Genomic DNA, 12,382 nt, shown 5'->3' on the forward strand with positions numbered 1-12,382 from the left:
CCACCCTATCTACCTTTGACGCAACTTTCAAGGAACTATGTATCTGCACTCCTAGATCCCCTCTATAGGGTTTAATAAGAACTTGTGGGGTTATGGGCAATCACAGCGAAATGGGACTAGCTTAGATGGGGCATTGTGGTCAACATGGAGGAGTTGGGCCAAATGGCCTGTTTTCATGCTGTACCAATCTATGACTCTCATATCATCTTTCATCTAGAGTAGCAATGGTTATCTATGATCCTTTATCCAATCAATTATCCTTTTCCCATGGGCCAGTGTAAATGCCATTGCTTCTCTGAGCCCAGCAAGCAGCAAGGTCTGAGAAACTATTTTTTAATACTATGTAGCTCGTGACGATTTCAATTTTTCTGACATTCTGATATGACATTGGGACGCTACAGATTTTGGCATTCCAAAATTGCAATGTCAATTTTCTACAAGATAATATTAACCAAATCCTTTATCATAAATTAGTTCAACTAGATTTATAGATTGAAGTAAACACACAGTACACATTTATTTTGACAGATTTTTGATAATTTGCAGAACATTTCTTACACTATTAAATTGTAGATTGGCAACTGAGTCCAAGTCAATGCACAATATTGCATCACCAAATTTAACTAAAATGATTTTAACATCAAGAATAATAAAATGCTTGAAATAACCACAATTTAATTTCTGGACCAAGGTAGAAAACTATACAGATAAAAATAAAGGGAAAATAAAGGTAAGAAATAAAAATGTGGCTCAAACCAATCAAATCAATAAATTAAATACTTCTTAATTAACAATCAGGAAAAGTTTGCAACAATAGAGTTGTACATAAAACTAAACACAAAATGGAAAGTAAATTTGCTATAAGAACAATTCAAGATTAAAAATGTCGATCATATCCAAACTCAAACTTACTCCCTTCTATGTGCGTGTGAGGATTCTTGTACAAATGCTCTATACGCCCAGTGTTGAAAGAACTAGATCGACGTACAATGCCGTGCACCTGAGAAGAAACATACAACAAAATGTGTTGGATCATGTCAATGTTCTTTGAACATCATTTTCAGACCATTGGCTGGAAGCAAAGCTAAAGGCAAATCTTCATCTCCTGTCAAAGCTGGAATTGCAATTTTAAAGATTTTTAGAAATTAATGATGTTTAGAAACATTTTTCAAATTATAACAATGGATATAGATGATTACAAATAATTATAAAATCAGCGTAAAATGTCAAAACTATTATAACATAACTGCAGAAAAAAATCACCTTTTTCGTTCAAATCCCTAGGTTGGCAATCCACATTCAAATAAATAAGGACTCTGACCTACCTAAAGACTAGAGAGGGTGATTATCCAAAGTTATACTAAGAAATCCCAGCCAGATGAGTCTCTGATACAGGATTCCAGCATTGGAGTGTATGACAAATGTGCCAGAATATAATAATAATAATAATAATAATAATAATGATAATAATAATAATAATAATAATAATAATATATTTTATTGTCATTGCACATAAGCGCAACGAGATTTGGTATGCAGCTTCCAACCGATGTCATAACATATATAACGAATAAAATTTGGATTTAGATATTGATATCCCGAGAACATGGATTGTAATAGAACAGTGAAACAGTCAAAACAGTTCAACAGACTAAAGTGCATATGTGTCTGTGCGACGTGACCATCCAAGGGAGACAGTCCAGGGGGGATGGGGGGCACTCAGCAGGGCTGGTTCAGAGCCGCTATAGCTCTAGGAATGAAGCTGTTCCTGAGTCTGGAGGTTCGGGCGTAGAAGGCCTTGTAACATCTGCCGGAGGGAAGTAGTTCGAACAGTCCGTTACAAGGGTGTGAGGAGTCACGCAGAGTGTGATATGTCACTCAGTATTCAGCCATATGTGCACAGACCGAGTTTTAATGGTTGAAAGCCACCTGTTCCTCAAAGTGAATGTTCGGGGTATTTCTGAAGCTTAACCTGATGGAAGCCTGCAACCTTGTTTCTCAGAAAACAATGCTAATTCTATGTCAAGATCACCTGATTTAGATTAGTTTACTTTTGTTTACAGATACAGCGCAGAGACAGGCTCTTCGGCCCACCGGGTCTGCGCCGACCAGTGATCCGCGCACATTAACACAATCCTACACACACTAGGGACAATTTTTACATTTACCAAGCCAATTAACCTACAAACCTGTATGTCTTTGGAGTGTGGAAGGAAACCGATGATCTCGGAGAAAACACACGCAGATCACGGGGAGAACGTACAAACTCCATACAGACAGCACCCGTAGTCAGGATCAAACCCAGGTCTCCGGCGCTGCATTCACTGTAAGGCAGCCACTCTACCGCTGCGCAACTGCGACCTGATGATAAATGCTCCTCACTAGTTGAGATGAAAGAGAGAAGCTCTTTCTCCTCATAATAACCTCAAATATCTGCCTCAATACCAAAGTTATTATCCTAAAGACTCTTGAATTCAATACCTTCAGATTAAAAAGCATAACACAAGACCTCAGTGGACTCACCAATGTTGAAATCAGCTGATGCCTATCAACAACACATTATTTGAATAAATAAATTATTTCATGTACATTAGAATGGACATTCCCCGTAAGTCCTTAAAATGCCAGTCAACGTCAGTGATAAAAAAAATTGAAGAAGGGATATGTTAATGCACAACCACAATTTACTCTTTTAAAGAAGGGATTAACCTCAGGATTATTACCCATTCCAAGCATAATTAAAAAAACAGAATGTAAGATTGAAACAATTAAGAGACAAGGAAAGGTTCCACTTCAAGAGACACCAGCACAGGCTGGGATATAATATGGACTGTACCTGAAAAACTGTTATTTCCATTAAGACTTAAATGGAAAAATAAAGAGGGCTGCACTATTTAATCTGGCAATAACAAAACATGTTGCAAACAATGATTATGGTGCAATGGAAATTGGAGTAGGATTGTACATAAACCAAGTTTTTTTTAAAGGCTGAATTTGAAACAATGTTTAAAGTGAATATATAAAACTATTCTAAGCTCTTGAAAAGTAAATCTACATAAAGAGAGTGGTATGTATTCAAAGTATGTCACACAGTTCCTATACATATCCAAAGAATGAACATTCTACAGTAACTGTAATCTATACAAGTAAAATGAAGTACAAATTAAACAACTTTAAAAATGTCAAAAAAAATCCAATAAATAATTTAAGTTCGAGGGTAAAAGATTTTTGGTCCTCTTACATCCTATACTTGACAAAAACCTGGAATTCACTGGAGAAAAGAGGAAACAGTAAATGCAGTTAAAACCAACCAGTTAAATTTGCATTGACTCACCTCGTAGCCTTTTTCTAGCAGAAACTCCGCTAAATATGAGCCATCCTATAAAGGAAATAAAAAATTCAAAAACTTAGAAACCATTAATCAATGTTCAAAACTATATACATACAATTAATTATTCCAATTTATGATCTGATTTGATTTTTGCGCAATTAATTAAGGTAGACAAAGCATTGCAGTACTGCTTACATGGTTACAACGATAATAGACTACAAAATTGTTTTGGATATCTCACATGGAGGGGCATACCTATCACTACAATTTTTCCCATCACTGCAGCTTAAAATGGTTTGAGAACTCTGGCGAACAAAAGGAGACTTTTACCAGCTCACCACAATAACAGATTAGAGGGACAATGATCATTTCTATCACCAAGTATCTCTGCATCTTAATCAATCTTGATGTTATTGGATAGCGAATAATGCAGCCTACAAACCTCTTGGTATGGAGACAAAGAAAACTCATAAACATATAATCAAAGTTCCACCGGATAACTAGCACCTAATTATTAATTTAACTGATGCAACACTGGAAACATAAATCACAACATTGCTTATGGATCAAAAACAGAAAGTGCTGGGAACACTCAGGATGTCAGGCAACATCTGTGGAAAGCAAACAAAGTTATCGTCTCACGTCAAAGAACTTTCAAGTCGTAGACATTTAAAATCCCACCAGAGTGCGAGAGAGAACTTCAAGGTTGGCATTCCTGGAACAGAAGTGGCAGTGAAATGAAAATCAAAAAAGAAACTGCAGATGCTGAAAATCTAAAACAAAATCAAAAGTCTGGAAACACTCAATTTGTGACAAATTACCAGCGGAGGTAGATGAAGCATGTACTATAACAGCATTTAAAAGAAAGGTACATGGATAGGAAATATTTAGAGTGATATGGATCAAAAGTGGGCAAATTGCATGAGTTTAGTTAGGGCACTTTGGTCAGCATGGAAGAATTGGGCCAAAGGGCATGTTACCATGCTGTAGTAACTCAGCGGGACAGGCAGCATCTCTGGAGAGAAGGAATGGGTGATGTTTCTTTGAATGGGAAACGTCACCCATTCCTTCTCTCCAGAGATGCTGCCTGGCCTGCTGAGTAACTCCAGCTTTTTGTGTCTATCTTCGGTTTAAACCAACATCTGCAGTTCCATCTTACCATGCTGTATGACTCTATAACCCTGTCTAATGGGAAGGGAAACAAAGTTAATGGTGCAGGTAATCGATTTTCAACATCTGCAAGTTTAAAAAAATTAATTTCAATCGCTCATGAATGCATGGCAGCATTGGATGTGTAATGCTGGAGCTGGCAGTGAAAGGACCACAAATGAACCTTCCACCATGTCACATGCACGCTCTAGTCTCCATCAGTGTGGCAACAGAGGAAGCACAACCGCAGGAAAAACAAACATTCAACCAATACCCTGAAATCATTCAGATTTGAGCAATGACCGAATGCTCTGCAGTTTCCGACAAAACCCAAGGTTTACACTGAGAGGTGATGTCAGATGGATGGACTGGACAACAAAAATGCATCACATTGCCTGGAAAGTCAGAAGCCTGATGACATTGGCTTGTTTCCAGCATTATAATGTCAATAGTTACTTCAATCCCTTTCAGTTAATAAAGTATAGTTTGCTCCTTTAAGGGGAATGTACACATCAGGTCAGTACATCTTGCAATTTTCATCAGTCTATTTTACTGGGGGCTAGGGGCCAAGTCTAAAGTGTTGGCTTGTCACTCTGTTTATCCGCATTATATCCATGAAGCGTCTTAGAATGTTTGTTTTACATTTTAAAAGGTGCTATACAAATACATTCATTTTCCTGTTCATTTAAATGTTCAGATGGTTAATATTAAGTGAGAAAACCACAGAATTTCCAAAATAACAGTTGTGATTTATTATCACTGCCTACCACTGCTTCGTTGTCTTTTGTAAATAAGCTTGGAATAGCACAATCTACTGTTGATTCTTCTCTAAATCACACACAATCCTGAAAAAGTCCAAATCTTGATACCTCCTACCCAACATTGTACCAGCAATCATAGTTATGCACAAGTCCGCACCAACCATCAAGCACTGAATTGCACCAATCCTACTCTCCCTCCATTTAGCTCATCCCAATAGCCCAACAACTTCCCCAAGAGGATCTGATAATGACATTTAAACGTATCATGGATGGAGAAAGAGTAGAACGAGTATCTGTGCCCTTTTGCAGAAGGGTCAGGGATTGGGGATCTAAAAGAAACAGGCAAAAGATAACAAGGGAATCACTTTTCAGTGTCATGAGAGACTCCATTGGATATCCAGGAGTAGCAATGGATCTATTCATAGAGTCATAGATCAGTATAGCGTAGAAACAGACCCTTCGGTCTAACTTGTTCAGAATGACCAAGATTGCATTCTGGGCGAGTCCCATGTGCCTACATTTGGTCTATAGCCCTTTAAAACATTCCCATATATTTGCCCTAATGTCTTTGGAAAGTCATAATTGTATCCTCTTCTATAGTTTCCTCTTGCAGCTCATTACTGTTATGAATTATGCTCAAAGTAAAAAGGTTGCCTCTGAGGTCCATCTCCCCCCTCCCACCTTAATCCTATCCCCTCTAATTGACTTGAGTGTTCTCTTTATCCATGCATCTCATGATTTTCTGCACTTCAAGAAGGTCACCCCTCAGCCTCCCACACTCCAACGACAAAGGTTCCGACCTATCCACCCTCCTGATAATATCCTGGTGAATCTCTTCTATGCCCTTTACAACTTTCCAACTACCTATAACTGGCAAACCAGAACTGCATAACGTTGCTATGTTAAAAGGGAACAGAATAAGTATGTGGAAGGAAAGAATTTGCAGAGCTATGGGGAGAAGCCAAAGGATTGGAGCTAATAAACTGTAGGGACTGTATGGCATGTTTCTCCCCTGTACATGTCTCCCCCGTGTGATAATAGTTTGATACACATGGGCATAGCAGATCTTGAACATTTGCGATACAGACATTTGTTTATACAAGTAAATCAATTAACCAAAGTTCTGGATGTGTTGTGAAATGGTAATATTCACTACATACATCACACGCGACTCTAACTGGATCTGATACTAAAATTAAATATGAATGTGTTTATACAGATTGCAAAAGGTATATATTTCAGTTTTCTTAGACTTAAAGATCAGAAATACCAAGACTCGGATTTTAAGCAAACATTATGGACCATAACTCGTGCTACAGGAAATATAAACAAAATTGCCAAATGTCCAATAAACCTGAAATTAAATAGTGTGCAATACAAGACCCAACACCAAATGGCAAAAGAATTCTATGAAAAGTGAGATTTTCCTTAAATTTGCAAACTATATTTCACTTTGAAAACATCTATGATGGGTAGGGAATTCACATTTCTAAAATAATTTTATGAAAGTGTTAACATTGGCCATGTTTACAACTAGTATAAATCATAAAAAAAACAGTCAGCAATGTTTCTTTCCCTCACCCTGCCTCCAATCTGGCCATTTCTCAGAGTTTCCATTCATACTGGAACAGAGATAGAGTCCTGGAATCTACTTCCTGTTCATTTCATTTCCTGATCTGTGAAGGGACCACTGTTTCGCAGATAATGTAAAAGAGCAGCAAAGAATGAAAAATTCTTCCAAACTGCACAGGAAAAGCAAGCACATTCTAAAGTGTTGGATCGGGGCACATGTATTCATTTCATTTTAAGTGCCTGGATAATAAAAACATTCTTCTTCAAAGAAAAGAAAATATTTTTTCAATGATATGCCTCCTCTGCTCATACAAAATACAATGAGTGATTTCTTGATTAATTTGTTATAGCAATAAAAATACCAATACAAATTTACGTAGTAATACTTTAACATTCCAAGCGTATGAGACAGAGTACTATAATGAGCAAAATGCATGCAAACTAAGAACAAAATTGCCCATTTGAAAAGGGTTTAATGGTACTTTAGCACGTACCTCGGTACAGTGAAATTTATTTTTGCATACAGTTCAGGAACAATCTTGCTATATATTAGTCACAATCATACCTAAGCAGAACAGTGTATGTTGATAGCTCACACTGAGGCTATACACAACAGTCACCATGTTTCTGGTGCCATCTTGTACTCTTCGAGTTTAGAGATGTTGGGTAGTATTTCTACAGTGTTATGCTCAAGTGCATTTGCATATCAACTCTGTAACAAATTTGCATATAAAATCTGTAGCAAATCATCACAATTCCAAAATGTAGTTTAATGAAACACAATAACTATTGAGGAGAAGGTGACCATGAAGCATACAGAGATAAAATGTAATCGGGGGACAGTCAGACTGGTTGAAGAAATAAGAAGGGGGAGGAATGGAGAGAAAGGGAAAGCAAGGGTTACTAGAAGTTAGAAACATAGAAAAATAGGTGCAGGAGTAGGTTATTCGGCCATTTGAGCCAGCACCGCCATTCATTATGATCATGGCTGATCATCTAAAATCAGTACCCCATTCCTGCTTTTTTCCCCCTATCCCTTGATTCCTTTAGTCCTAAGAGCTAAATCTAACTCTCTCTTGAAAACATTGAGTGATTTGGCCTCCACTGCCTTCTGTGGAAGAGAATTCCACAGATTCACTCTCTGGGTGAAGACGTTTTTCCTCATCTCAGTCCTAAATTGCCTACCCCTTATTCTTAAACTGTAACCCCTGGTTCTGGACTCCCCCAACATTGGGAACATTTTACCTGCATCTAGCCTGTCCAATCTTTTAATAATGTTATATGTTTCTATAAGATCCCATCTCATCCTAAATTCCAGTGAATACAAGCCCAGTCGACCCATTATTTCATCATATGTCAGTCCCACCATCCTGGGAATTAACCTGGTGAACCTACTCTGCACTCCCTCAATAGCAATAATGTCCATCCTCAAATGAGGAGACCGAAATTGAACACAATACTCCAGGTGCGGTCTCATCAGGACCCTGTACAATTGCAGTAGGACCCCCTTGCTCATAAACTCAAATCCTTGCTCTAAAACTCAAATTGCAATGAAAACCAACATGCCACTAGCTTTCTTCACTGCCTGCTGTACTGCATGCTTACTTTCAATGACTGATGTACCAGCACACACAGGTCTCGCTGAACCTCCCTTTTCCAAATCTGACACCATTCAGATAATAATCTGCCTTCCTGTTCTTGCCACCAAAGTGCATAACCTCACATTTATCCACATTATACTGCATCTGCCATGCATCTGCCCACTCACTCAACCTATCCAAGTCACCCTGCAGCCTCATAGCATCCTCATCACAGCTCACACTGCCACCCTAGCTTTGTGTCATCCGCAAACTTGGAGATGCCACATTTTGGTCTAAATCGTTAATATATATTGTAAATAACTGGGGTCCCAGCACTGAGCCTTGCGGCACCCCACTAGTCACTGCCTACCAATCTGAAAAGGACCCGTTAATTCCTACTCTTTGCTCCCTGTCTGGCAAACAGTTCTCTATCCATGTCAGTACCCTACCCCCAATACCATGTGCTATAATTTTGCACACTAATCTCTTGTGTGGGACCTTGTCAATGGTTTTTTGAAAGTCCAGATACATCACATCCACTGGCTCTCCCTTATCCATTCTACTTGTTCCATCCTCAAAAAATTGCAGATTAGTCAAGCATGATTTCCCCTTCATAAATCCATGCTGACTTTGACCGATCCTGTCACTGCTTTCCAAATTCGCTGCTATAACATCTTTATCAATCGACTCAAGCATCTTCCCCACTACCGATGTAAGGCTAACTGGTCTATAATTCCCCGTTTTCTCTCTCCCTCCTCTCTTAAAAAGTGGGGTTACATTGGCTACCCTCCAGTCCACAGGAACTGATCCAGAGTCGAGAGAACATTGGAAAATGATCACCAATGCATCTACGATTTCTAGGGCAACCTTCTTGAGCACTTTGGTTTGCAGACCATCAGGCCCTGGGGATTTATCTGCCTTCAGTCCCAACAGTTTACCTAAATCCAATTCCCTTCAGTTCCTCCCACCCACTAGATCCTCGGTCCCCTAGTATTTCTGGGAGATTTGTTCTGTCATCAATAAGGAAGACACAGAGTACTTGTTTAACTTAGAGAAGTCAATATCCATACCACTGAGGGGGGCGCTCTTCTGGCAGCAGCCATGTCAGCAGTGCTTCAGTTTTTTCAACTTTTTTTTATTTTTTAGTATGTTTTTAAAGTGTGTATTTAATGTTTTTTGTGTGTTATGTGTGGGGGGTGGTGTGGGGAGGGTGAGGGGGAAACCGCTTCGGTCGCCTCCTCCATGGAGAGGCGACTTTTTCCAGGTCGCCTCCCCCGTGGCCTAACAACGAGGATCGGCGCGGCCTTTCCCGGAAACGCGCCCGGGGCTTCAGCGGCGGGCGCAGCGTGGACTCTCGGCGTAGAGCGGGTGAGCCCTCGCTGGGGCTCGCTGGAGGGGAGCGCTGCGTTTCGCTGGCCCGGGGCAGCCGGCAGCCTGAAGTCGCGGTCTGCAGAGCTCCAGCTGGTGCGGCGTCTACAGCCCGGGATCCCTCGTGGGGGACCCGGGGGAGGAAGAAGCCATCACTGCCGTCCCGCGGCCAACTTCTACCGCGGGGCCGGCATGGACTTACCATCACCCCTGGAGGGGAGCTTCGACCGCCGGCCCTGCAGTCTACGGTGCTTCTGGCTGCGGCGGGGACTTTAAATCTTGACCGCCGGCTTGCGGCCTACAACAATCTAAAGCCATGGTCTCCGGTGAGGAAGAGCCGATCCTGGACTGACTCTGGACTCTGGTCCTGTCCACGGGGGGGGGAAATGGAGGAGGACTGGCCAAATTTTTGTGCCTGGAGATGTTTGAGCCTAAAAGGTATCACATACCAGTTTCGAAAAGCTAAGACATTTAGTCTCCAAAACCACAATCCTTGCTTCATGCTCGATAAGTTTTGCACTGAACACGCATTAATTCAATTTTATTATATTCATGAGGTGTGAGAATCAAATATTGACTTCTCTCATGGGCACTTACGCCAACTTTAGCTGACATTCTGGGCTTCAGTCAGTGAAGATAACTGAAATTAATTTTAAAAGCATGCATAAATTAGCTGAGTTTAATTAGCATGGAAACAGGCCCTTCGGCCCACTGAGTCCAGGGTGACTATCGATCACTCGATCACACTAGGTCTATGCTATCCCACTTTCTCATTCCACTCCCTACATATTGATTGCAATTTACAGAAGCCAATTAACCTGCAAACCTACAAACGTCTTTTGGGATGTGGGAAGAAACCAAAGCATCTGGAGGAAACCCACGTGGTCACAAGGAGAGGTAAACCCCAGGTCAGCACTCGAGGTCAGAAGCGAACCTGGGTCTGGCACTGTGAGGCAGTAGGTCTACCAGCACTCCACTGTGTTACCCTCATAATGTGTAGCCACACTGTTTGGCAAGCTTACTGCAAACAAATGAGGGCTAATTACCATCCACATATTTGAATTAAAGTAATAAAGACGTCTAGAGCAGAGAAGTTCTCACAGAAGACGGAGGATTATTGAGCAGGTTATCATTAAATCCTGCTAAAAGCCATGTTAGTAACTGCTTTAGCATTTTGAAGATATTTGGGGAAGGCTGTGATGATCCACTTTTTATTTAACATGCTGAGCAATGAATGGAAACCAGAATGAAGACACTTTAAGTTTCTGGCAGAGAGGGCAAGTATTAAAACTCAAAGATGTGGCAAGTTCTCTCTGTCACTGCTTGGGTTTGGACTATAAAACCCTAGATGCCTGGACATGACTCAGTCACTCTGCAAGATCGCGAGGGTGAGGTCACGACTCTCATTATAAGCTGTGAATCAACTGAACTGTGAGTCTGCAACGCACTTGCAATAAATGATTTGGTAGCCCTTATTGACAATGCCATGAGTTGTTTGGCCTGCCGCCCTGCCTATACTTGAAACTGCAATGCTTTATTAGGTCTGACTGTGTTTGGAAGGAATAAATGCTTTATTAGGTCCGAATGTGTTTGGTTCAAAAGTCCCGCTCATTTCGTGACTTCCACTTAGTGAACAGGTCGCGCTGATTGCGTAATTTCTGGTAAGTGCAGAGGTCACGCTGATTGCGGAAGTGCCGTTGACTGCGGAAGCCCCAAAGTGGAAAGGCTGTGCTCAGCCATGCGAGTATTCAAGAATGTTTACTGTCATATATATGGTGTGTGAGGAGGGGATGGTGTGGAGGAGGGGGGGAGAAAAAGAGGGGGAGAGGGAGAGAGGGGGAGAGGAGAGGGGGGAGGGAGAGGAGAGGAGAGAGGGGGGGAGAGAGGAGAGGGGGTAGAGAGGAGAGGGGGAGAGAGGAGAGGGGGGAGAGAGGGAGGGAGAGGGAGAGAGGGAGAGAGGGAGGGGAGAGAGAGAGAGAGGGGGGGGAGGGGGAGTGAGAGCGAGAGGAGATGGGGGGAGAGAGGAGTAGGGTGAGAGAGGGAGAGGGGGAGGAGAGAGGGGGAGGGGAGAGAGAGCGGGAGGAGAGATGGTTGGAGAGGAGTGGGGGGGAGAGGAGAGGGAGGGGAGGGAGGGAGAGGGGGAGGGGGATGGAGAGAAGGAGGGAGAGGGGGAGAGAAAGAGAGAGGGGAGAGGGGGGGAGAGAGAGGGGGGGGGGGCAAGAGAGGGTGTGCTGAGAGGGGGGTGTGAGGTGAGCGGAGCAGGGAGGGAGGGAGGGAAGGAAGGGGTATGGGGTGTGTGGAGGGGAGGGGGGTTTAGGGGTGGAATGGGGGGGAGGGGGATAGAGGGGGGAGGAGGAGGAAGGAAAAAAGAGGGGAGAGAGAGAGAGAGAGAGAGAGGGGGAGAGAGGAGAGGGGGGGGAGAGGAGGGGGGAGAGAAGAGAGGGGGGAGAGGAGAGTGGGGAGAGGAGAGGGGAGGGAGAGAAGAGAGGGGGGAGAGGAGAGGAAGAGAGAGAGAGGGGGGGAGAGAGGAGAAGAGAGGAGAGGAGAGGGGAGGAGACAAGAGCAGAGGAGAGGAGAAGAGAGGAGAGGAGAGAGAGAGGAGGGGGGGAGGAGGAGGGGGG

The 12,382-nt window shown here is 42.2% G+C and overlaps 1 protein-coding gene across 1 annotated transcript in view; it reads right to left on the bottom strand.

The window, feature by feature from the left end:
- gmds (GDP-mannose 4,6-dehydratase) overlaps window positions 1–12,382 on the bottom strand; it is a 645,529-nt gene that overhangs the window by 536,323 nt on the left and 96,824 nt on the right. The window contains exons 3-4 of the mRNA XM_055648802.1: window positions 3,335–3,379; window positions 913–1,000 (exon numbers count right to left, since the gene is read on the bottom strand). Of these exons, the coding sequence (XP_055504777.1) occupies window positions 913–1,000; window positions 3,335–3,379 (133 nt within the window). The remainder of the gene's footprint in view (window positions 1–912; window positions 1,001–3,334; window positions 3,380–12,382) is intronic.

This window comes from Leucoraja erinacea, chromosome 2, assembly GCF_028641065.1.
Source record: "Leucoraja erinacea ecotype New England chromosome 2, Leri_hhj_1, whole genome shotgun sequence".
Lineage (NCBI taxonomy): Eukaryota > Metazoa > Chordata > Chondrichthyes > Rajiformes > Rajidae > Leucoraja > Leucoraja erinaceus.